General features: G+C 38.2%; 4 protein-coding genes across 8 annotated transcripts in view; 1 reads left to right on the top strand and 3 right to left on the bottom strand.

The window, feature by feature from the left end:
• LOC119746135 (quinone oxidoreductase PIG3-like) overlaps positions 1–24,676 on the top strand; it is a 32,903-nt gene that overhangs the window by 2,161 nt on the left and 6,066 nt on the right. For 2 of the 4 annotated variants that reach the window (XM_038222938.1, XM_038222935.1), the window contains one exon: positions 1,583–1,682. In XM_038222938.1, coding sequence (XP_038078866.1) covers positions 1,635–1,682 — 48 coding nt within the window. In that variant the 5' untranslated portion in view covers positions 1,583–1,634. Of the gene's footprint in view, positions 1–1,582; positions 1,683–24,676 lie in introns of those variants that run through there. The other 2 variants (XM_038222937.1, XM_038222934.1) reach the window with 1 other exon arrangement.
• LOC119746138 (alpha-1A adrenergic receptor-like) lies at positions 6,103–8,161 on the bottom strand. Its single transcript, XM_038222941.1, has one exon. The coding sequence runs from the start codon at positions 7,222–7,224 to the stop codon at positions 6,238–6,240; it is 987 nt and encodes a 328-aa protein (XP_038078869.1). The 5' UTR covers positions 7,225–8,161; the 3' UTR covers positions 6,103–6,237.
• On the bottom strand, positions 15,583–16,999 carry LOC119746139 (trace amine-associated receptor 9-like). The gene has a single exon (XM_038222942.1). The coding sequence runs from the start codon at positions 16,830–16,832 to the stop codon at positions 15,855–15,857; it is 978 nt and encodes a 325-aa protein (XP_038078870.1). The 5' UTR covers positions 16,833–16,999; the 3' UTR covers positions 15,583–15,854.
• LOC119746136 (quinone oxidoreductase PIG3-like) lies at positions 17,567–22,980 on the bottom strand. 2 transcript variants are annotated; one of them, XM_038222940.1, is made up of 7 exons: positions 22,587–22,980; positions 22,070–22,222; positions 21,109–21,214; positions 19,955–20,113; positions 19,546–19,758; positions 19,184–19,380; positions 17,567–18,433 (listed from the first exon to the last, which is right to left on the bottom strand). In XM_038222940.1, exons 2-7 carry the CDS (start codon positions 22,214–22,216, stop codon positions 18,245–18,247), a joined length of 1,011 nt encoding a protein of 336 aa, XP_038078868.1. In that variant the 5' UTR covers positions 22,217–22,222; positions 22,587–22,980; the 3' UTR covers positions 17,567–18,244. The 2 variants fall into 2 exon arrangements, with proteins under 2 accessions (XP_038078868.1, XP_038078867.1); XM_038222939.1 differs by having other exon boundaries at positions 17,568–18,433; positions 22,591–22,978.

Genomic DNA, 24,676 nt, shown 5'->3' on the forward strand with positions numbered 1-24,676 from the left:
TAGTTACAATAACCCCTCCTGCCAAATAAGGCGTTTCCAACACTTTTTATCCATTTTCAGAATTTGTTAATGCACAAAGAATCAATTTATGCAAAAGATTTCAATTTCTAGGAAATTTAAGTCCTGAGCTGACAAACTTCTCAATCCCCTGTATCAGTGCACTTTAGTTTAATAGTACATACATACACTTGTACGGTTACACCGCTATGTTCTGACACCCCTATGTTCCAACATCCCTGTGTTCCGACTGCACATATTCCTATTCCTAACCCTAACCGGGAGTAACACAATCTTATGTGCGGGCTGTCGGAACATAGGGGAGTCGGAACATAGAGCAGTCACCCATTTGTACATCATAAATAATTTTGAATAACCCTAGATAGACACATTACTTATTTTTTTTTACGAACAGTTTTGTTCCAAAATATTTTTGTTGTTCAAAACTTTCTATATTACACACTTTGATACATGATTAACACTTGTGCAATACATCTCTCTTTTTTTCCATCAATTCCACCATTTTTATCCCAGTTACTGACATACATGTGCATGTAAAGCTTAAACATGTAACTGGGTATCAGTTACGAAACCTTGTACCATAAAATGATTACAAATCTCATTTTGCAGATTAAACAGTCATTGAGTCTAATTTTTTTTAAATTTACTGATTAAAAAGAAGAAAATGAGTACATCATATGTAGTGCTTTTTATACACAGTGAAAGTTGCATTCAAAATATCTTTTTTCCATCAATTCCACCATTTTTTATCCCAGTTACTGACATGTGCATGTAAGCTTATATAGGCCTACATGTACCGTAACTGGGTATCAGTTACGAAACCTTGTACCATAAAATGATTACAAATCTCATTTTGCAGATTAAACAGTCATTGAGTCTAATTTTTTTTAATTTACTGATTAAAAAGAAGAAAATGAGTACATCATATGTAGTGCTTTTTAAACACAGTGAAAGTTGCATTCCAAATATCTTTTTTTTTCATCAATTCCACCATTTTTATCCCAGTTACTGACATACATGTGCATGTAAGCTTATACATGTACCGTAACTGGGTATCAGTTACGAAACTTTGTACCATAAAATGATTACAAATCTCATTTTTCAGATTAAACAGTCATTGAGTCTATTTTTTTTTAATTTACTGATTAAAAAGAAGAAAATGAGTACATCATATGTAGTGCTTTTTAAACACAGTGAAAATTGCATTCAAAATATCAAACTTATTCAATTTATGTGACCACTTCCACTAGGCACTCATTTTCACAGAGCTACATTTTTTTTTTTTAATTCAGTCGTAATTTTTGTGCTTAAAATTTTTTTTTTTTATAAATTATACACATTTTGCAAAGTCAGGTGCAGATTCACTAATGACACGGTGATTAAATAATTGTAGCTTTAAACATTGCAGTTTACTGAATTGTATATCAGAAGGTTGTAGAGGTTACACTTATTACATTTAAATATATCATATATATGTATTTTAATACTTTTTGTACAACTTGGCAATTGGCATGCACATTTTAATATATTAGTGATCCAGTAATGAAACAGTAATTTTAATCTGTACAGGGGAAACATGATCCTTATGCAGTGACTGTTGAAGTGCCGCTTGGTTGATGCAAGATTTTGACGAAACCTACAGCCCAAGAAAGTCCAAGAAACAGGTAATTTTCTTGTAATTTGCATCAAAACCTTTTCATTTTGTAAGAGTACATATCACTGGTTGTATTCTTTAGAGCATGTGCACTGCGGAATATCTCTAAAATGAGACATAATATTGTACATAAATTTCATTTTTGATCCTTCAGCATTATATTAGGACAGCTCACACCAATGAAAAATTCCTAAAAATAAAACTATTTCCTTTTACATTTTTTAATGAAATGGTACGTGTACATTTGTGAAAACTTTTGCATAGTGTGCAATAAATCATTGCTTTTTTAGAACATCCATTCAAAAACAAGTACATGTATTGTGAGATGCATTGCAAAATTGTGGTGAGCGAGGATAATGCAGATGGAAAAAGATCAAAAGAAAACAGGACAGATATAAATATTCATTTAAGTACAGTTATTGAATAGAGAGTGATAAAAATAGACGCTGTTCGCTACACACCTGCCTTAATTGCATTTACAGCCAGTGCATTGCCTCTATTGAAAAAGAACGATCAAAACGTAATAGGTTCTAATTTTATTTCTCCAGCGACTTACTGGGTACATTATTACATCTACATGTAGATAATGAAATAAGTAAAAACCGTTGAAAATTGGAGCTGGTGATAATGTGATGGACAACCTGCTCAAAAAGTTTGCTTGAAAGTTTTTGAAAATAATGACTCAAATATAATAATAATAATAATACTGTAAATTTCTATAGCGCCAAATCCATTAAAAATGCTTCATGGCACTTTACAATCAAACAATTTATGTAAATAAAAGGAATATATATTAAATATGTAAATGAAGTACCTGCAGATTCAAGGAATTTAATACCTTTATTTTTGCCTATCACAAACATCCTGCTAGAACCGAAACGTTAGACCCTTCAATTTTTTTGATTTGTATATATATTCAAGGTTAATCCAGTTAATAAGCAGTTTGCAGAAGTTTTATTCATTTTCAAGTTCCTTTTAAAGTAGATGTATTGTACATTGATCCCATTTTCGATCCTTCAGTAGCATTAGGACACCACACACCAATAAAAAATTACTGAAAATTAACCTATTTCATTTATGTTTTTTAAAATTAAATTGCACATGTACATTTTTGAAAACATTTGCATAATATGAAATAATAATTTACACTCACAGAGTGCATTACATTAACATTTCAATGCGCTTTACAACTAAGATAGAGTTATAACTGTTGCATTACTCTTATTTATATAACGAAAAGTTACTCTAGCAATACTATAATATTATACATAACATGTATGAAAAGTTACATTTATATTACGTAACATTACAATTCATTACACAAGGCAACACAAATTAAGTATTAATGTGAAATAAATCATTGCCTTTAGAGCATCCATTCAAAACAAGTTTTGTGAGATTTGCAATTGAACATAAATGCACAGTTAATTATGTGAAAACAAATTGCACACTGTGGTTGCATTGAGTTGCGACACTAGGTCATTTCAGGCTCGATCGCTAAGCTTTTGGGAAATTGGGTATCAACAAGTTGCCAAATCAAGAAGTCATGTTTATAATTCCAAGAAGAAACCTTGACTTGTACCTTGAAAGCCACCGTTTGTGTGTCCATGCCTATGCTGTAAGCCTGTGTTCCAGTCGAATCGCAAATCAGTTATGCAACTTTGCTTTCCGAGTTCAAACTTTGCGAGGGAAAACCAACCAACACTTTACTGAATACATTTTAAAATCTCAGTGTGTCACTAACATGTAAACATGGATATGTAGAATATAAACAAATAATATGAATACAGACATCACCAAGACATATCACTGACAGATGCATGTGACGTCCCATGTAGACATGGTTACCATTTAACTTCACTGCTAATTCTAGTTAGGACGTAAGGAGTGATTGTGTTAAAAACAAGTGAATGACCGAGTCTTTTTTTACCGGTAGCTAACAACAGCAGTAACGGCGGACATTTACATCTTTTAATCTTTTAATGCAGTCAGTTATCTAACAATCGGCTGCAAAAATAGCCTGTTCAATCAAATTTTGCCTTAAAAAAAAATCGTGAAATTAACTTTTGCTGGAACAGCAGAATTAAATCATGCGCCTAATTATCTTGAGCACTGCGCAAGAGTTTTATAATTTGAGACGTGAAAGCTGAAAAAAATTCTAGAATTAAGTCCTAATCTAAAGCAAATTGAGAGTAAATTATCGGCAAAAAGAAGTAGAATTGTGGCGGCTGTTGACATGCAGAGGTAAAATTAATGAAAAACATGTGTACTCTTGGTGAAGTTTGTTGGAAACCTTCCCAACCAATCCAAATGAAGATATGATCATCACTGTACAAAATGATATCAGTGTTTGTTATCAGCTGTGTACATCTGATATAAAAGTGAAGATTTTCAAGTAGTTTGTTCATGTGCATACATGTACCGGTACTGGTACATCTGAAGGATATTTTGGCCGGGATTGGTCCTATTTAAAGGGCATGTACAGTCTGAAGTGCTACATGCCGGTACACTGTAGCAGCAATGGGTGTGCCTAAAAATGTCAAAGCGCTTTAATCGTCTTTCAAAAGAGGCATTTCAACCGAAATTTTCCATGTACTGCAGAATGGCACATAAGGTGTATGAATTTAACACCAGTCTATGGAATCTGTGCACTTTAAGTACCCCTGGTTACAAGGGAGAGTTGGGGGAGACCACCGGGAGAGACACTCGAACGCATTGCACGTGAAGATGTGTCGGGGTTTGTAGGGATTCTGGTTAGAATAAATAGTGCGTATTTCTAGCAATGCATGCGCAAACCAGTATGAGCAGTCGATGTGTCCTACCCAGCTACCACTGGAGCTCTCGAAAGTGGTCAAAAAGCGCCCTCTTTTGTTTGTGCATGGAGTCCATTGACTATGTCAGCTGGCTATACATTGAACATCCTTTTGAGCTGCCAGAAAGTACATGTATGTGTACAATACACTTCACTGCATTCAATGACTACTTTTCCACACATGCTGTTCCCATGTTTGTTTTAGTGGTGTTCTACTTGAACACCTCTCACACTGAGTTCCAGTGTTAGCTTTCTTGTTGACTCAAGAAAATGAATGTGCAAGAAGGAAAATGTTTTGGGAAAAAGTGGCATTAACGAAGTTTCATCATATATAGAATTTGAAATTTATACAAAATGTACCTACCGGTACATGTAGAGCTGTGAAAATTAATAATAATGAGGACTTATAGTGCCAGTATCTGCCAAGTAAGACACTCATGGTGCAGTCTACGTCAACAAACAATTAGGCCTACTGTAAAATCAACAAAACTTAAATAAGTCAAACTTCTGAAAAACAAGAGTGTAATAAATTTGTTTTACATAAAAGATTATAACAGTAATTCAGTGGGAATATTTTCCTCTGATCACTTTTCAATATCATTACTGTGCAGACATCAAAGAATGATCGCACATGAATACTTCTTACACAATTTTTTCTCAATGGTTATCATAAATTCAATTTTGGGTTTTGCCCTTCACTGACATTTTTTTTTTTACACTTAATACTCATCACTGTTGTCCTGAGTTATTGTCAGAGGTTATGGGACTCGAACCCATGACCCCCTGCTTACTGGTGTGGGTGTCTTACCACTCAACCAGCGAGCTTGCCGGGTCGGCTGGCTGGTTCGAATCTGACATAACAGTAGCAGTGGGTACTGCAACCAAAGTACTGGTAAGATGGAATTGTGTCACATTTTATAGAAGTACTTTTGTAAAGTACTTAAAGGTATAGTCCATCATTTGTAATGCGTGCATTTTGTTCGTTTGAAGCAACAAAAGTGCTCAAAATCTAAACAAGGGTGCTGAACAACTAACCTGATGAAGTTTCAGCTCAGCTTCAGCTGTATATTTTGAGAAAAACAACATTCTAGGATCTCTATTTCAAATCAAAAGTTGCTGAATCATGTTTTGAATCGGGGCTGAATTCAGCGTCCAAGACACGTTCTCACTGAGCCGATTGCAGCTACGCGATGTCGCGCACCGATTTGACGAATTATAGCAACCACGCGCGCGTATGCGTCGTGTCAAGGCTTGCGCGCGCTTCGCCGAATAAAAAAAAAACGAACTACTAACGGAAATTTCCAACGGTGCTTCTTAAGACGCACCGTTGGAAAGGCCTTCTTTCGTTGATTTCTTCAAAATGACAGCTTGCCAGAAAGAATAATTTCACAGGGAGTTTAGTTCCATTACTATCTTTCAACCAAGTATGTTTTTCAACAATGATTACGCCAGTTAGTTTTTTGATAGCTGCAAATGATGGACTCTGCCTTTAAAATAAATGTTTGATATTGTGAGCTTTACAATATTGTGAGCTTTACAAAACCAATATATTTTTTAACACGTTTTACAGATCTTCGTGTGTTTGGTTGGAAGATAGTAAAAATGAATAACTACACTTTTAGAGTGTTTTTAAACTTTGAATAATTGGTGTGATATGGAAATGTGTGTATAACGCTGGTCCACCTGAGATGTTATCTCAAGTTGGTGTGATATGAGGGGCCAGTTGTGTTAACTGTATTTAATCAGATTCAGATTAAGTGAAATTCTGTGCAACTTGATTTGATCGTTTGCAACGATCAAACGGACACAACATGGCAATGCATGCGCGTCGCAATTGACCATAACTCAAACCGTACATGATAGGGTTGATGGCAGAATTCATGGATGATAGACAAAATATTAAAGTGCTGAGAAGCTCGGCAGCAAAGTAATCTCCACCATACAAGTTGGAGAAAGTGAGGACATTCCTCAGGATTTGACTCGGTAGAATGAGAATGAAGAAAGCTGCGAGGACCAGGAGAAGAGATTTGGTGACTTTCTTGTGGGCTTGGTGCAGCTCTTGAGACTGTTGCCCCTGGATGCCTTGGTTCTCAAGATGCCTAGCTCCTCGCTTCAGATTGATCAGGATTCTGGCGTACATGTAAGCCAGTGCAATGGATAGTATTATGAAGTCAAAAATGAGTCTCACTATACCAGAAGCCCGAGCAATTGGATACTTCTCAGCGGATGGTACAGTACAGTTATCTGCTTCATAAGTGATGATGTAGAAGATTGGCGTGAATACCTCCGTCAGAGATGGAGCCAACCACATGAAGAGAAGCATGCTGATCAGTCGTCGTTTGGTGAAGAAGGTAAAATAATGCAGAGGCTTGATGATGCCGATGTAACGCTCAAACGTAGCCAAAGTCAGAGCAAAAACAGAGTTTGAAAAAGATACCCTCTGAAAGTATGAGAAGATGAAAAAGGCTTTGAAATTGTAGATGAACGAGGGAGTGCAATAACCAAAAATACCGATCCCTAAGCGATGATTTTCCATGATTGTTTGTTCCAAAATAGTAATACTTGAAGCGATGGCATCTGCTATGGCTAGATTCAAGATCATGTAGTTGGTGACATTGTGCAGTGCTTTGGTTTTCAGTATCGTCAAGCATACCAGAGCATTCCCGATGGTTCCCACAACACCCAGACTCAGATGCACTTGTTTCAGTGCGGCAATTCCGTGAATCACAGCTTCAGACATTTGTCTTGTATCAGGACTTCACACGTCAAAATTTGAATTCTGCACTGCTCCAAAATTTGCCGACAACCCTTACAAATTGTAGTCTGCCAAAATGAGTGAAATAAACCAATATTTTAACTCCTTTTATACTTGAGTGTATACTTTTTTTTGCAGAAGACGTGTTCCGCTTTATCTTGCGCATGTCTTTCTCTAAGTCTTTAAATTGGAATATTTCTTCTTTTTTTACATCGAACAATTAAATTGTGATAACATAAACAACAGAATTTGAGATTATGAAATTAACAAAAATCAATCCCTTGCAGATTGGCTAATTACTTATTGAACGATGTGAACCAAAAAGAACCCACGTTATCTTTTCAAAAAAAATCTGTTCTAGTGAACAATTTTGTTGAGAAAAAAATAAAATTAAAATCTTGGCAGCTCTGTCATTCAAGGTTGTGTTTTTTCCTGATAATGATATTACATACCTGCGTATTGTGGTTTTCCTTTGATCGTAGTTGAATATCTAAAGAATTAATGCGGCCTGACTTTTCAAACGTAATTCAGTTCTTCTTCAGATTTCAATATCATTACTGAACAGATGCCAATGAATGATTCAACCAATTTTTCTTACGGTGCAAAGTTTGTATTAGTGCGAGTACCATCAAGTGTGTGTATAATGGTACATACATATGTACCGTACACTGAGAAGTTAAAGTTACTGCTTATTCCGAGAACAAAAATTACCTGTGTTTTCTATGACCCTGTCCAAAGCCCCAAATTAAAAACCAAAATCTTTATATTAAAATATAGATTAAATTTAAAAAAAGTATGGTGCCACCCACGGAGAATGCTCTTCATTTTGTAATTGTTGTTCTTTTTTTGTAAGTTGGTTGGAAGTGTTGTCTTGCTGCACAGTGCAATGAAGCTTTTTAACAGCTCAGCAAATGCAGAATGATTATTCGATTCACATCTGAACTGTTACAAATGTTTGCAAAAAAATAATTAATTTAAAAAAAAAAATGAGCATCTTCCCACTTGGTTTTTTTTTCTGGGGGTGGCAACAATAAAAATCTGGAGGAAAAAAAAGGGGGAGGAGTTAACTCACCCACCCACCCACCCCTCATGTTGTTAATGTAATAGGAACACATTTTTTTGGACATATTTTTAAAAAAAAGCTTTAATGCTTGAGTTGTTTTTTGGGCAATGCACAGGCAGGGTTTTCATGTACATATTGAGCTTTGTGAAAGAATAGCCTAACAATGACAATGAGTAAAGAGAACCTGTGCAGCCTAATAAGAAATAATAAGAACAAAATAAAACCATTGTTATACATGTATACTTGTTCTTACGTAATTAGACCATGATCACATGCATCATAAAAAGTTAGCTAAAACTCAGTGTGTTTTAAATGAAAAATCATTCAGATTGTATGTAAAATGGCTTAAACTTACATGTAGCTTTTCTGCATTGGGTTGAACAAGATCTTGCTCGGTGGTTTTGGGCGGTGCATTAGGACTAACTGACTTGATGGATAGCAAAAGGATTTTTACAACTTTTAAACTTGAACTCTGAGAACCAAAGCAGTGCACAAACCTGTATCTAGGTGAATGTTGTTACATGCTCATGTGCAAACTCAGGTGGAAACCTGTGTAACTTGATTTGATCGTTTGCAGCGATCAAACGGACTCAACATGGCGATGCAGGCGCGCCGTAATTGACCGTAACTCAAACCATACATGATAGGGTTGATAGCAGAATTCATTGATGATAGACATTGGATCAAACTGTTGAGAACCTCAGTGGTGTAAAAATCGCCGTCAAATAGATTGATGTTAACGAGGACATTTCGCAGGATTTGACTTGGTAGGATGAGAATGAAGAAAGCTGCGATGACCAGGAGAAGAGATTTGGTGACTTTCTTGTGGGCTTGGTGCAGGTGTTGAGACTGTGGCCCCTGGATGCCTTGGTTCTCAAGATGCCTAGCGCCTCGCTTCAGATTGATCAGGATTCTGGCGTACATGTAAGCCAAAGCAATGGATGGTATTATGAAGACAAAAATGAGTCTCACTATACCAATAGCCCGAGTAATCGGATACTTCTCAGCTAGTGCTACAGTACAGTTATCTGCTTCATAAGTGGTGATGTAGAAGATTGGAGTGAATACCTCCGTCAGAAATGGAGCCAACCACATGAAGAGAAGCATGCTGATCAGTCGTCGTTTGGTGAAGAAGGTAAAATAATGCAGAGACTTGATGATGCCGATGTAATGCTCAAACGTGGCCAAAGTCAGAGCAAAAACTGAGTTTAAGAAAGATACCCTCTGAATGTATGCGAAGATGAAATAGACGTTGAAGTTGTAGATCAACGAGGGAGTGCAGTAACCAAAAGAACCCATCCCCAGACGATGATTTTCTATGATTGTTGGTCCCAGAGTACCTTCAACGGAAACGACAACATCTGCTACAGCCAGATTGAAAAGCAAGTAGTTGGTGACATTGTGCAGTGCTTTGGTTTTCAGTATCGTCAAGCATACCAGAGCATTCCCGATGGTTCCCACAACACCCAGACTCAGTCGCACTTGTATCAGTGCAGTAATTCCTTGAAGCACAGCTTGAGACATTTTGTCATCTTATCAGGACCTCTCACGTTAAACTTGGATTCTGCACTGCTCCAGAACATCCACCCTTACAACTTGTATCGGTAGTCTGCCAAGATAAGTGAAATAAACCTGTACTACCACTCTTTATATGAGCATCTTTTGCAGAGGATGTGCGGTTTTTTTTATCTTGCACATGTCTTTCTCTTACTCTTTAAATTGGAATTGTTCATTTTTTTTAACATCTTAGAGTGAGATGTGGATTGCATACAATGTACGACTAAATTTGAGATTATGAAATTAAAAAATCCATCCCTTGCAGATTACAGTAGCTAACTACATATGAAAAGATGTTAACCAGAAAGAATGGAGATTATCTCAAAACATACCTGTATGTTCTGATGAACAATTGTGTTACGAAAAATAAAATTAAAATCTAAGCAGCTCTGTCTTTCGTGTCCCCCCCCCCCCCTCCGATAATGATATTACATTTTACGTACATGTACATTGTATACATGTATACACATGTATGTTCCACTTTTCCTTCGATCTTTTTTCGATAATAAAATAACTGTGTAGACATCAAAGAATGATGATCAACTAATTCTTCTTACTGTGCAGTGTACTTTTGTATTTGTACTAGTTTTCATAAGTGTGCACATTGTATAATTAGAAGTTTAATTGCTGCTTGGGCCAAGAAAAAAATACCTGTGTGTCCTATGAGTATGACCCCACCAAACTGGAAAATCATGCAGAACCAAAATCTTTTTATTGATAATAAAATAAAATAAAACTAGACTTATGTTTGTGGACAAACACAGGGCTGTTTCGGTAACTTTTTTTATGACTTACATGTGACATGTAAAGTTTCAAGTATAAGTTCCATCCAGGAAGGATGTGATGTGAAGTTCTGTTTATAATAAATGGTGGCATATAAATATGTGATTACATTCTCACCTGGCTTTGAATTATGATGTCACATGTGACGTCATGATGACATCACATCAATTTTCATCTATAATCATCTATAACAACCTGCCGCTAGACTGAGGGCGCTCTAACATTTTATGACGTCACCGTTATTTTTTTGTAAATCAAGTTAGCCAGAGCAAACATGTACTTCGTTGAAAGGAAGTTCACATCTTTTACCAATTTTAAATTACAAGGCAATTCCGGTTTCATCCAGAAGGGAGGGTCACGTGATTTTGCACGTAATATAAATAAATGAAGACCCTGGATTATTCTATCATTTCCTGCAAACGTCAAGTTCAGGTCTCTCACGGTTGATTATATATTGATTTTCAAAGATTACATCTATTAATCTTTAACGTTATCTGATCACATGCATCATAAAAAGTTAGCCAAAACTCAGTGTGTTTTAAATGAAAAATCATTCAGATTGTATGTAAAATGGCTTAAACTTACATGTAGCTTTTCTGCATTGTGTTGAACAAGATCTTGCTCGGTGGTTTTGGGCAGTGCATTAGGACTAACTGACTTTATGGATAGCAAAAGGATTTTTACAACTTTTAAACTTGAACTATGAGAACCAAAGCAGTGCACAAACCTGTATCTAGGTGAATGTTGTTCAAGCTCATGTGCAAACTCAGGTGAAAACCTGTGTAACTTGATTTGATCGTTTGCAGCGATCAAACGGACACAACATGGCGATGCAGGCGCGCCGTAATTGACGGTAACTCAAACCATACATGATAGGGTTGATAGCAGAATTCATTGCTGATAGACCTAGGTTCAAAGTGCTGACGAACTCAGCGGTTATAAAATCGCCGTCAAATAGATTGATGTTAACAATGACATTATGCAGGATTTGATTCGGTAAGATGAGAATGAAGAAAGCTGCGATGACCAGGAGAAGAGATTTAGTGACTTTCTTGTGGGCTTGGTGTAGCTCTTGAGACTGTGGCCCCTGGATGCCTTGGTTCTCAAGATGCCTAGCGCCTCGCTTCAGATTGATCAGGATTCTGGCGTACATGTAAGCCAAAGCAGTGGATGGTATTATGAAGACAAAAAAGAATGTCACTATACCAGTAGCCCGAGTAATCGGATACTTCTCAGCTGTTGGTACAGTACAGTTATCTGCTTCATAAGTGGTGATGTAGAAGATTGGAGTGAATACCTCCGTCAGAAATGGAGCCAACCACATGAAGAGAAGCATGCTGATCAGTCGTCGTTTGGTGAAGAAGGTAAAATAATGCAGAGGCTTGATGATGCCGATGTAACGCTCAAACGTGGCCAAAGTCAGAGCAAAAACAGAGTTTGAAAAACATACCCTCTGAAAGTATGAGAAGATGAAAAAGGCTTTGAAATTGTAGATGAACGAGGGAGTGCAGTAACCAAAAGTACCGATCCCTAAGCGATGATTATCTATGATAGTTGCTCCTATAGTGCCTTCAACGGAAGCGACAGCATCTGCTACAGCCAGATTGAAAAGCAAGTAGTTGGTGATATTGTGTAGTGCTTTGGTTTTCAGTATCGTCAAGCATACCAGAGCATTCCCGATGGTTCCCACAACACCCAGACTCACTCGCACTTGTATCAGTGCGGCAATTCCTTGAAGCACAGCTTGAGACATTTTGTCATCTATCAGGACCTCTCACGTTAAACTTGGATTCTGCACTGCTCCAGAACATCCACCCTTACAACTTGTATCGGTAGTCTGCCAAAATGAGTGAAATGAACCTCTGACGGAGGTATTTCACTCCTTATACATGTATAAGTGTCTTTTGCAGAGGATGTGCGGGTTTTTTTTTATCTTGCACATGTATTTCTTTCCTTAGTCTTTAAATTGGAAATATTCATTTTTTTATCATCCTAGTGTGAGATGTTGATTACATACAATGTACGACAGAATTTGAGATTATGAAATTAAAAAATCATCCCTTGCAGATAATATAAAACTACATATTAAAAGATGTAAACCAAAAATAACGGAGTTTATCTTCTCAAAACATCTGTTCTGATGAACAATTGTGTTAAGAAAAATAAAATTAAAATCTAAGCGGCTCTGTCTTTCATGTCTCCCCCCCCCCCCCAATAATGATATTACATTTTACGTACATGTACATTGTATACATGTATACACATGTATGTTCCACTTTTCCTTCGATCTTTTTTCAATAATAAAATAACTGTGTAGACATCAAAGAATGATGATCAACTAATTCTTCTTACTGTGCAGTGTACTTTTGTATTTGTACTAGTTTTCATAAGTGTGCACATTGTATAATTAGAAGTTTAATTGCTGCTTGGGCCAAGAAAAAAATACCTGTGTGTCCTATGAGTATGACCCCACCAAACTGGAAAATCATGCAGAACCAAAATCTTTTTATTGATAATAAAATAAAATAAAACTAGACTTATGTTTGTGGACAAACACAGGGCTGTTTCGGTAACTTTTTTTATGACTTACATGTGACATGTAAAGTTTCAAGTATAAGTTCCATCCAGGAAGGATGTGATGTGAAGTTCTGTTTATAATAAATGGTGGCATATAAATATGTGATTACATTCTCACCTGGCTTTGAATTATGATGTCACATGTGACGTCATGATGACATCACATCAATTTTCATCTATAATCATCTATAACAACCTGCCGCTAGACTGAGGGCGCTCTAACATTTTATGACGTCACCGTTATTTTTTTGTAAATCAAGTTAGCCAGAGCATACATGTACTTCGTTGAAAGGAAGTTCACATCTTTTACCAATTTTAAATTACAAGGCAATTCTGGTTTCAACCAGAAGGGAGGGTCACGTGATTTTGCACGTAATATAAATAAATGAAGACCCTGGATTATTCTATCATTTCCTACAAACGTCAAGTTCAGGTCTCTCACGGTTGATTATATATTGATTTTCAAAGATTACATCTATTCATCTTTAACGTTATCTGATCACATGCATCATAAAAAGTTAGCCAAAACTCAGTGTGTTTTAAATGAAAAATCATTCAGATTGTATGTAAAATGGCTTAAACTTACATGTAGCTTTTCTGCATTGTGTTGAACAAGATCTTGCTCGGTGGTTTTGGGCAGTGCATTAGGACTAACTGACTTTATGGATAGCAAAAGGATTTTTACAACTTTTAAACTTGAACTATGAGAACCAAAGCAGTGCACAAACCTGTATCTAGGTGAATGTTGTTCAAGCTCATGTGCAAACTCAGGTGAAAACCTGAGTAACTTGATTTGATCGTTTGCAGCGATCAAACGGACACAACATGGCGATGCAGGCGCGCCGTAATTGACGGTAACTCAAACCATACATGATAGGGTTGATAGCAGAATTCATTGATGATAGACATTGGATCAAACTGTTGAGAACCTCAGTGGTGTAAAAATCGCCGTCAAATAGATTGATGTTAACGAGGACATTTTGCAGGGTTTGACTCGGTAGGATGAGAATGAAGAAAGCTGCGAGGACCAGGAGAAGAGATTTGGTGACTTTCTTGCGGGCTTGGTGCAGCTCTTGAGACTGTGGCCCATGGATGCCTTGGTTCTCAAGATGCCTAGCACCTCGCTTCAGATTGATCAGGATTCTGGCGTACATGTAAGCCAAAGCAGTGGATGGTATTATGAAGACAAAAATGAGTCTCAGTATACTAATAGCCCGAGTAATCGGATACTTCCCAGCTAGTGGTACAGTACAGTTATCTGCTTCATAAGTGATGATGTAGAAGATTGGAGTGAATACCTCCGTCAGAAATGGAGCCAACCACATGAAGAGAAGCATGCTGATCAGTCGTCGTTTGGTGAAGAAGGTAAAATAATGCAGAGACTTGATGATGCCGATGTAATGCTCAAACGTGGCCAAAGTCAGAGCAAAAACTGAGTTTAAGAAAGATACCCTCTGAACGTATGCGAAGATGAAATAGACGTTGAAGTTGTAGATCAACGAGGGAGTGCAGTAACCAAAAGAACCGATCCCTAAGCGATGATTATCTATGATAGTTGGTCCCAGAGTACCTTCAACGGAAACGACAACATCTGCTACAGCCAGATTGAAAAGCAAGTAGTTGGTGACATTGTGCAGTGCTTTGGTTTTCAGTATCGTCAAGCATACCAGAGCATTCCCGATGGTTCCCACAACACCCAGACTCAGTCGCACTTGTATCAGTGTGGTAATTCCTTGAAGCACAGCTTGAGACATTTTGTCATCTATCAGGACCTCTCACGTTAAACTTGGATTCTGCACTGCTCCAGAACATCCACCCTTACAACTTGTATCGGTAGTCTGCCAAGACAAGTGAAATAAACCTGTACTACCACTCTTTATATGAGCATCTTTTGCAGAGGATGTGCGTTTTTTTTTTTATCTTGCACATGTCTTTCTCTTACTCTTTAAATTGGAATTGTTCATTTATTTTAACATCTTAGAGTGAGATGTGGATTGAATACAATGTACGACTAAATTTGAGATAATGAAATTAAAAAAATCCATCCCTTGCAGATTACAGTAGCTAACTACATTTGAAAAGATGTTAACCAGAAAGAATGGAGATTATCTCCAAACATACCTGTATGTTCTGATGAACAATTGTGTTACGAAAAATAAAATTAAAATCTAAGCAGCTCTGTCATTCGTGGTTGATTTTTTCCCTACTGGATAATGATATTACATTTTGTACGTACAAGCCCATTCTTTTTATGTATAAGCAAAATTACTCCTTTGTATGACAAATCTGGTTACACTTCTTATTGAGATTCGTGAAACGAGACAGCACAAACGTATTCTTGCCACTACTGTTTTGAATAAACTACTTAACTTATAAACGATGACCTACACTGTATTTCATTGCATTTATTCACCAAAGACTCCATGAAATCATTGTTTGCTCTGCAGTTTTGGGTGGTACAAGGACTAATACAAATAGGTTCAACATATTCATAAGTCTTTCTTTTATGGTAAGGGGATTTGTACAAGTTTTACATTGAACCATGAGAACTGAAACAGTGTTCATGTACATACCTGTACAGGTGAAGGTTGTCACATTCTCATGTGCAAACTTCATTAAATGTTGCAAACAACACTCAGATGGAAACCTGAGTAACATGATTTGATCGCTTGCAGCGATCAAACGGACACAACATGGCGATACAGGCGCGCCGTAATTGACTGTAGCTCAAACCGTACATGATAGGGTTGATTGCAGAATTCATGGATGACAGACAAGCGATTAAATTGCTGACAAGCTCAGCAGCGTAATAATCGCCGTCAAATACGTTCAGGTAAACGATGACATTTCGCAGGATTTGACTTGGTAGGATGAGAATGAAGAAAGCTGCGATGACCAGGAGAAGAGATTTGGTGACTTTCTTGTGGGCTTGGTGCAGCTCTTGAGACTGTGGCCCCTGGATGCCTTGGTTCTCAAGATGCCTAGCGCCTCGCTTCAGATTGATCAGGATTCTGGCGTACATGTAAGCCAAAGCAATGGATGGTATTATGAAGACAAAGAAGAGTCTCACTATACCAGTAGCCCGAGTAATTGGATACTTCTCAGCTGATGGTACAGTACAGTTATCTGCTTCATAAGCGGTGATGTAGAAGATTGGGGAGAATGCCTCTGTCAGATATGGAGCCAACCACATGAAGAGAAGCATGCTGATCAGTCGTCGTTTGGTGAAGAAGGTAAAATAATGCAGAGGCTTGATGATGCCGATGTAACGCTCAAACGTGGCCAAAGTCAGAGCAAAAACAGAGTTTGCAAAAGATACCTTCTGAAAGTATGAGAAGATGAAATAGACGTTGAAGTTGTAGATGAATGAGGGAGTGCAGTAACCAAAAATCCCTATCCCCCGACGATGATTTTCCACACTTTGTTCCAGAATACCTTCAATGGAAACGATGAAATCTGCTACAGCCAGATTGAAAAGCATGTAGTTGGTGACATTGTGCAGTGCTTTGGTTTTCAGTATTGTCAAGCATACCAGAGCATTCCCAATGAATCCCACAATGCTTTCACCCAGTTGCAGTTGATTCAGTAGATGCACTGCTTGGCGCAGAGACATTTTGTCTCCAATTTTTAATTTTTTCTTTGGAAGTTTGTTCAGTATCGTGATGACAAAAAGTAAAGACAAGTCACAATGTGCGAAGTGAAATCAAAATCCTTAAGCTTCGACTGTTGAGTAATATTCTTCGGGTTGAATCAAAATGGTAGTATGCAGAAACAAATGGATGCCACTCTTATTTATACTTGCCAACTACATGTACATCTAAGTGTACTGTACATTATTCACATTACGAACCGCTTTAACTTCTCATTACACAACTGTACGCTACTTTGAACTCTGTATACATGTACATGTAATTGGTTGATAATTGTCATAACACAACGTAATGGCTCCGTAGATAAACTTGAGAAAAATAATCGATCAAAGGCAGGGCGCAAACACGGGAAATTCAAGGTCACAGCACACAAGTTAGTGAGGGCAAACAACAGCGGCAGGCACTCACAAAACATTTCTGAACTTAACTTAGTTATAATCGTGGCCAGAAGCTGCCAGAAACAGAAGGCTATTTTTTTAAAGCAAAAACAGAAAAAGTGAAGGTTTTCTTTACAATCTGATTTCAGAATTGAAATTATGAAGTTGTTTTTGTCAAACAAAACATTTTCAACGAATAATTTTTTTTTATAAAAGTTGCCTAATCAAGTTTAAATGCTTTGGGCAAAAAGTGTGGTCACGGAGAGTTAATTACCATTTTTAAATAAATATTTGTTGGTGAAGGAATGATGGACTTTGGAAAGTTTCCTTGTTTAAAATGTTATATTATTATACTCAACTCCCTGTGGTCACTAGCTTACAACATATGACCGAGGATTTACTTAAAATAATGTTGAGAATGGACAAAACTTGTTTGATAAGTTCACTGTCCCTTTATTAGTAGCATGCAATGCAATTGACAGTACAAAACACAGCACAACCGCCAAAATTCAAAAACGAAAAGTCTTCTCTAGTTTAGTTTAGTGTAGATTTAGGAGAAACAAAATCAGTGCATTTCTGTGATTGAATAACCCTCTTACAAATTCTGAATATTTTTCAAAGTACCCCATGTGTCATCTAAAATCTATCAGCAAAATATAAAACCTGAAATTCATCTAACCTGCTTACAGCAACCTCAACTTCCTATAAACCCTCAGCTCCATTTGATAAGACAGTATAGACAGAAACAAGACTTGTATATTTGTTTCTTCCACTTGGCCTTCCCATTTCTTTTTGACTTGTCTTCTTAGAATACATGTCTGTTTGTTAAATGAGGTTAATTATTAGTCAGGTACTACGTTAGAAGATAAAATTTCAAGGTAAACCTACAGTATTAACATAAAAGCTTGCTTAAAAAGTCTTGGTTAGGTTTAAAAGCAAAACAGCCTTGCTTCTTTCTTTTTTTAGGTGTTTTTTTTGTGTGTGTAAAAATAATCCAATTAGTCGGCTATTTGCTTTTCCTCACATACGCTGAGTACAATTTTCCCAATGTTCTCCTGGGACGTGATACGTCTATGAGCGATGGCAATCTCCTCCAATGGGAACACACTGTCTGTGATTGGTTTTAACTCCTTCCCAAAGTGAAGTAGGGCGTTTTCGGTGAATGCCTGCACCAAATCTGTTTTGTACTACAAAAGGAAAAAAAATAATGGACCAAACCAAACAATTGATGAATTAAACTGATACCGTAGTAAACATTTCAATTGTGCTTTGTCTGTCCTCGTGTGCCAAGGCCTGCAGCTGCTTTGGACAGAAATTTGCTTGGCACAAAAGCATGGTGGTCCCCTCCCCCAACCCCACCCCCATCCCACCCCACCCCATCCCCACCCCCACCCCGTCCACCCCATCCCACCCTACTTCTAGAATTAGAAGGCTTTTCTCCATCAGGCTTCTGACGGAGAGAAGCCTTCTAATTCTAGAAGTCACCCCACCCCATCCCCACCCCATCCCAACCCCCATCCCATCCCCACCCCACCCCATTCCAACCCCATCCCGACCCCCATCCCATCCCCACCCCATCCCCATCCCACCCACCCCATCCCGACCCCCATCCCCACCCCCACCCCATCCCACCCCATCCCCATCCCACCCCCATCCCCACCCCACCCACCCCATCCCGACCTCCACCCCCTTCCCCATCCCACCCACCCCATTCCGACACCCATCCCCACCCCCACCCCATCCCAACCCCCATTCCATCCCCACCCCACCCCATCCCCACCCCACCTACCCTATCCCGACCCCCACCCCACCCACCCTATCCCGACCCCCATCCCCACCCCACCCCTACCCCATCCTACCACCCCTCCCTCCAACTCCCCTTAACTGTTGAGGGGGTACTTGTGCATGGAGCTCATGGGACCACAAGGTGTACTCACTTGGTCATTCCTCGGTCGCAGATTTGTCCCTACCAGTTGCAGCCTCTTGCGCATTAACCCTCTAAGGGCAGGCCCATTCACATAAGCACCGCCCATTAATCCGTACACGACCCAAGTGCCTTCCACTGCGATGGACCGCAAGTTTTGTTCCCAAAAGCTGGATCCAATACAGTCAAGAATCATGTCTACTCCTTTGTCTGCAAAAACAATGAAGCAGTGAAAGAAACACACACAATGGTTGTAGCTTGTATACTGATGCTGTGACCTACTGGTTCATTTCAAAAATGTAGATTTGAAAACCTGTGTAAATAACATATAGAATAGGGGAATGAAACATGGTGATGATAGTGGAATAACCTTACTTTGTGTGTATTCCAAGACTTTGTCGGCAAAGTCGACTTGCTTGTAGTTGAAGCCAGCCACTGCACCCAGCTCTTGAGCCATATCCAGTTTAGCTTGTGTCCCGGCTGTGACTATGGCTTCTGCACCTGCTAATCTGACCAGTTGAATAGCTGCGGTTCCCGTGCCACTGCCCCCGGCATGGATCAGGACTCGATCTCCTGCCTTCACGTGACCTGTGACAAGAGCAATGCAACTTTGTGCTGTTACTTTAAGTGATCCTTGTTTCTTAGTGATTTAGTTGGAAAATTTAGTGCTCATCCAGTATCAACGTCTGAATTTAGGATCCTGTCATGACAAAACTTGTGCCGATCCTCTATCACACAAGGCAGTAGCCTTGTCCACAGGAGGAATATAATAAAATTAATTTACCAGCAAAGTGGAGCAACTTGTAGACAGTCAGCCAGACCTCGGGTATCCCAGCAGCCTCTAGCATGGTCATGTGACCAGGCACAGACATCAGGTGACCTTCATGGGCCACTACAAATTCTGCATTCCCTCCACCACCAAGAAGTGCTGCTACACGGTCCCCTTTGGTAGACATACATTTTAGCTCAAGTCAGATAAATTCCTTTCAAAAGCAAAACGTGAGGGGGAAAACGTGCTTCATTTATAAAAATGAATTGAAGTTTCCCAGAAGCTGCTAAAGATTACATGATGTTTTTCAAATTTGACTTAATCCATTAGTACTCTACTGTTTTACATTGTATGTTCTCCTTGATGAATTTGTTTGGGGTGGTACAGATACTTGGAAGGGCTCTATGGGTACATAATTGATTAACTTCAGCCAGCAAGAACTCACAAATGACAAACAATTGCATACATGTACATGTACAGCGTGTCTCAAAAAAATGTGGCAGTCAAAAATCTTTTTTTCTGAGGAAGTTAACTCTTTTATTTTGGTAAAAAAAATTACCATGAGATGATAGTGTTTATTTACCCCTGACATGATTTTCGTTCTGTGTGATTTGGATCTTTTGTTTAAAAGTTTAAGGCAAAGCTTGTAAAGACTGTCCAAACCTGTTAAATTTGTTTGGGCCACTTTTCAGATTATCTGGTATCTACTGAAAGGCATTCACACACCTTCTTGGTACATGTACATATATGAATGCCTTTCATTAGATACCAAATAATCTTGACAAGTGGCCCAACTTAGAATTCAAGTCCTTACATTTAATTAGCTGTATCTCTGGACTGGGGTGTCCAAATGAGATGGGACACAGACCATTGTGTATAGTATTTACTATACCTTCCGACTCTACGTTTTGCAAAAATGAGAATGCTGGTATTTTTTAATATTTATGGATTGACTACATTTTAATTGACACACGCTGCATTTAACCAAATCTCTCACATTTTTTTGTCAAGGCCTTGTCCTGCTTATTCTAATTTCCTTTTTGGAGACTGGGAGAGGGGAGCAGGACTGGGCCATATCCCCCCCCCCCCCACCCCCGCCCCGCCCGCCCTTTTCCCTCCCCCCTCCCCGTCTCCGTTCTTCCCAGGCTCTTGGTTATAAATGACAGAACCTATTTTCCACTTGGAGCACCCTGGTCCCAGCTTGACCACTGTTCCAGCAGCCTCCATGCCAAGGTTTGCATCCACATGTGCAGGTGGTGTGTAATTTCCTGCCACCTGTTAATAATATCAACAAAAAATAAATTGTAATTGCTTTATCTGAACTTTTTGGCTGTTTCGGCATCCAGCCGAAACAGCCTTTGTTTTCGTTATTTTATGGCGATGGTGAAGTTTAGGACACTTTTCCCCACAGATGAACACATTCTATTTGTAAGTTGTTTGTTATGCCACATTCTGAACAAACAGCTGTGTCGTAGACAGATTACAAGCTTTGTTTGAGAGAAATATGGGGTTAACTAGTCAAAAAATACGAGATCGCGCAATACCCCTTTATACACGTTGATGCGCCTGGCGGCGGGATATAATATTATAGTTATAGGTGAAACTTGATGTGACGTCATCATGAAGTCATCACGTGACATGTGACGTCATTATTCAAAGCCCTATGAGCATATAATCACATATTATATGCCACCATTTATTCTAAACAGAACTACACATCCTTCCTTGATGAAACATATTCTTGAAACTTTACATGTCACAAGTCACAAAAAAATTACCGAAACAGGCCTGTTTGTCCACAAACATAAATCTAGTTTAATATTACAAGTGGTATAATTTGTGTGATTTAACCCAATATGAAATTCAGTATATGAAATTAGTGTAATAATTTTCACATGTGATGAAACGATATTATTTGTTTTCAAATGGTTTCAAGTTTGTAAAGAAGCCTAACAAAATTAGGGTTTAATCCTTTGGAGGAAAAGTTAGGGAAGTAATACCAGACTTGGCTTACGTGAGACTCTGAAATTGAAAGAAAGAATGCAAGGTTTCCCTGCTGTTTGTTTCTAAATATATTCGTCACGCTGGCTCGTACAATTTTTTCCCCAGTCAATACGAAGTATACATTACCTGCATGGGATCAACATGATTAACGGCCGATGCATACACCTTCAACAAGACCTGTCCCTTCCCTGGTTCAGGCTGCTTCACCTCCGTGATGTACAACTTCTCTGCACCACCGTTCTCATCATACCGCACTGCTTTCATGGTTGCCATGTATTTCTGTGAATATTTGAACACCCCAACCCCAATGTCACAAACCAGGTTCAACCTAGAAATATTTTAGTGTCCTGGCCACATCACTGACCAAAAAAAGGGAAATCTTTAGAAGCCGATTTTGATATTTACAAAGGAAAAAAAAATTGAAATGTATTTATAAATTTACAATCTACTTAGAGTGAACAATATGTTTTGAGTCAACAACTCAAATGTTGTGACTAATTTAAAGCTTTTGTTTATACTCCAAAAGTCTGGTTGTACACAGATAAGTCTAACAACTATTGCAAATGAATAGGTTGTTTTGACTTATTTGATAGTAATATAAAGGGAAATTTATACAAAGCAAAATGATAAATAATTAACTTACTTACAGTTTTTAAGACGAGAGCTGTCTTCAAAGCCTGACTCCCGCACTGGAAAGATCTGACAATTTTCTGACTGATTGGTGTAACTAAATTATCAACTTTAGAACTCTGCAGCTACCGATATCACTGGTAGATTAGCTCGGCTTTTGCCACTGATTGGGGAACAAATTCCCACAATTGGGGAACAAATTTTATGCTACCGCACCACTGATCTGAGCTCCTCCAAACTCTGACGACAACTGGCCAGGAAAAAAACCCAAAAACCAGCTCGAAGGCCTCAAAGATCATTACAATTAGCATATTCAGTGGGCTGTACCAACATGAGGGGAGGTGGATTGTGCAATACTTCAATGAATATTCAATATAAAGATAAAAATGCATCCTCTTGTGAAATCCTACCCGCATCCGCACCACCACCTCCACCCCACCCTTACCTCCTCCTCCAACCCCTACCCCTAGCCACACCCCTACCCCTGCCCCCATCCCCCTACCCCCATCCCTCTACCTCCATCCCACCCTCAGAATCTTTGATCTGTGTCAAGGCAAAACTGATCTTTTTACTAATGAGTAAGAGAGGGAAAAAAATGTGTTACGTGAAATTTATGTTTCCAGTCCAAAACTGAGGCCGGGTCTTTGGTGTCCTCTGAATTAATAGACAGCTTTATAAGTATACTGCCATATGGTGTGATGCATGTATTTGAATAATATCTGGACATTGTAATCCTATAGCGTTACTCACCTTATGGGATCATATATGTATAGGCCGTAATTAATCAAATAAATATGGATGAGCTGGCCAAAAAAGCTCATCACAAAATTTAATCACCACCGCCACACTGACCAATGCATTTTAACAACAATCTTTAACTAATACTGTACGTATTAGTCAGGTGGCATATGGTCATATGGTAAATCCTTAATACCTTCCGTGTAATATATTTATTCCGATATTTTGGTATATATTTGAATTTTTTTAATTTTTGAAAAGTATATTTTGGGGATTATACTTACATATCCTTAAGTAAATAACATTTTCTGAAACTTATCAGAGACCAGATGATTATTAGGACATAATAAAGAAAAAAAAAGGCTACCATTTTAGCCTAAAGTTGCGCGTATTCACCTTTTCCTGAGATATCATCAAGTAGTCTCGCCCAAATGTCGGTATTGATGAGCTTCAAATTCACAAAGTTACTTACTGGCACAGTTACCCTAACAAAAATAAATGGGAAATCATGTGGAAATGATAACATCTTGATATTTAGCCCAAAAATCAAAAAAGGGGAAAATGAGGTGTCCGTAAAATTCGGTTCAAAATTAGGCAAAGAGTTGCCTAACGTGGGGGTCAAATTCAAGGAAATCTCCCCAAATAAGAGATTATTGTTGTTTACAATAATTATGTCTACATCCAAACGTTTTCTTACCAATCATTTTGGATATTTCCTTGGACTTGTTCAAGTGTCCCACGTTAGGCGAACCTTCACCTACTTTTAGCCCAATTTACAGACACCTCGTTTTGCCCCCGTTTTCGTTTTCTGGGCTGAATATCACAATGCTATCATTGTTCACATGATTTTCAATACGTTTCAGTAGGGTAACTGTGCCAGTAAGCAAACTGGTGAATTTGAAGCTCATCAATATTGAGGTTTGGCAAGACTACTTGATGATATCTGTAGACAAGGTACAATGTAAGAGCGTGCAGCTTTAGGGTATAATAGTAGCCATTTTGGATCGTTACTTTGTCCTAATAATTATCCAGTCTCTTATATGCTTTAGAAAATGTTATTGATGTATAAAGGATGTGTAAGTAGAATCACCAAAATGTACTTTTCAAATTTTTTTAAAATAGACCCCAATATGGGTACAAATATATTACACGGCAGGTATTTACAATTTGTGCAAATTAGGCACCCTTCCCAAAAGAATTTCAGGTGTCACCCCTATAAGAATCTATCTGCCAAGTTTGGTGCTTTGGACCAGTCGGTCACAATCTTGTCAAAAAATGGTTCTAATCCACCTGACTATATCCAGCAGAAGTGGAAGCAGAAGAAGACAAAATGAAAAAGCGGTGCTTGTTTTCAATTGGCCATAA

The sequence above is a fragment of the Patiria miniata genome, unplaced genomic scaffold (genome assembly GCF_015706575.1).
Source record: "Patiria miniata isolate m_02_andy unplaced genomic scaffold, ASM1570657v1 HiC_scaffold_7, whole genome shotgun sequence".
Classification (NCBI taxonomy): Eukaryota; Metazoa; Echinodermata; class Asteroidea; order Valvatida; family Asterinidae; genus Patiria; species Patiria miniata.

Bases quoted from the DNA above. Each gene is read 5' to 3' on its own strand.
- LOC119746138 (XM_038222941.1), bottom strand. From the start codon at position 7,224: ATGTCTGAAGCTGTGATTCACGGAATTGCCGCACTGAAACAAGTGCAT.
- LOC119746139 (XM_038222942.1), bottom strand. From the start codon at position 16,832: ATGTCTCTGCGCCAAGCAGTGCATCTACTGAATCAACTGCAACTGGGT.
- LOC119746136 (XM_038222940.1), bottom strand. From the start codon at position 22,216: ATGGCAACCATGAAAGCAGTGCGGTATGATGAGAACGGTGGTGCAGAG. The intron at 21,215-22,069 runs GTAATGTATACT...TATTATTAACAG, and splicing joins ATCATGTTGATCCCATGCAG to GTGGCAGGAAATTACACACC. The intron at 18,434-19,183 runs GTGAGTACACCT...TTCCTTTTGTAG, and splicing joins TGCGACCGAGGAATGACCAA to TACAAAACAGATTTGGTGCA.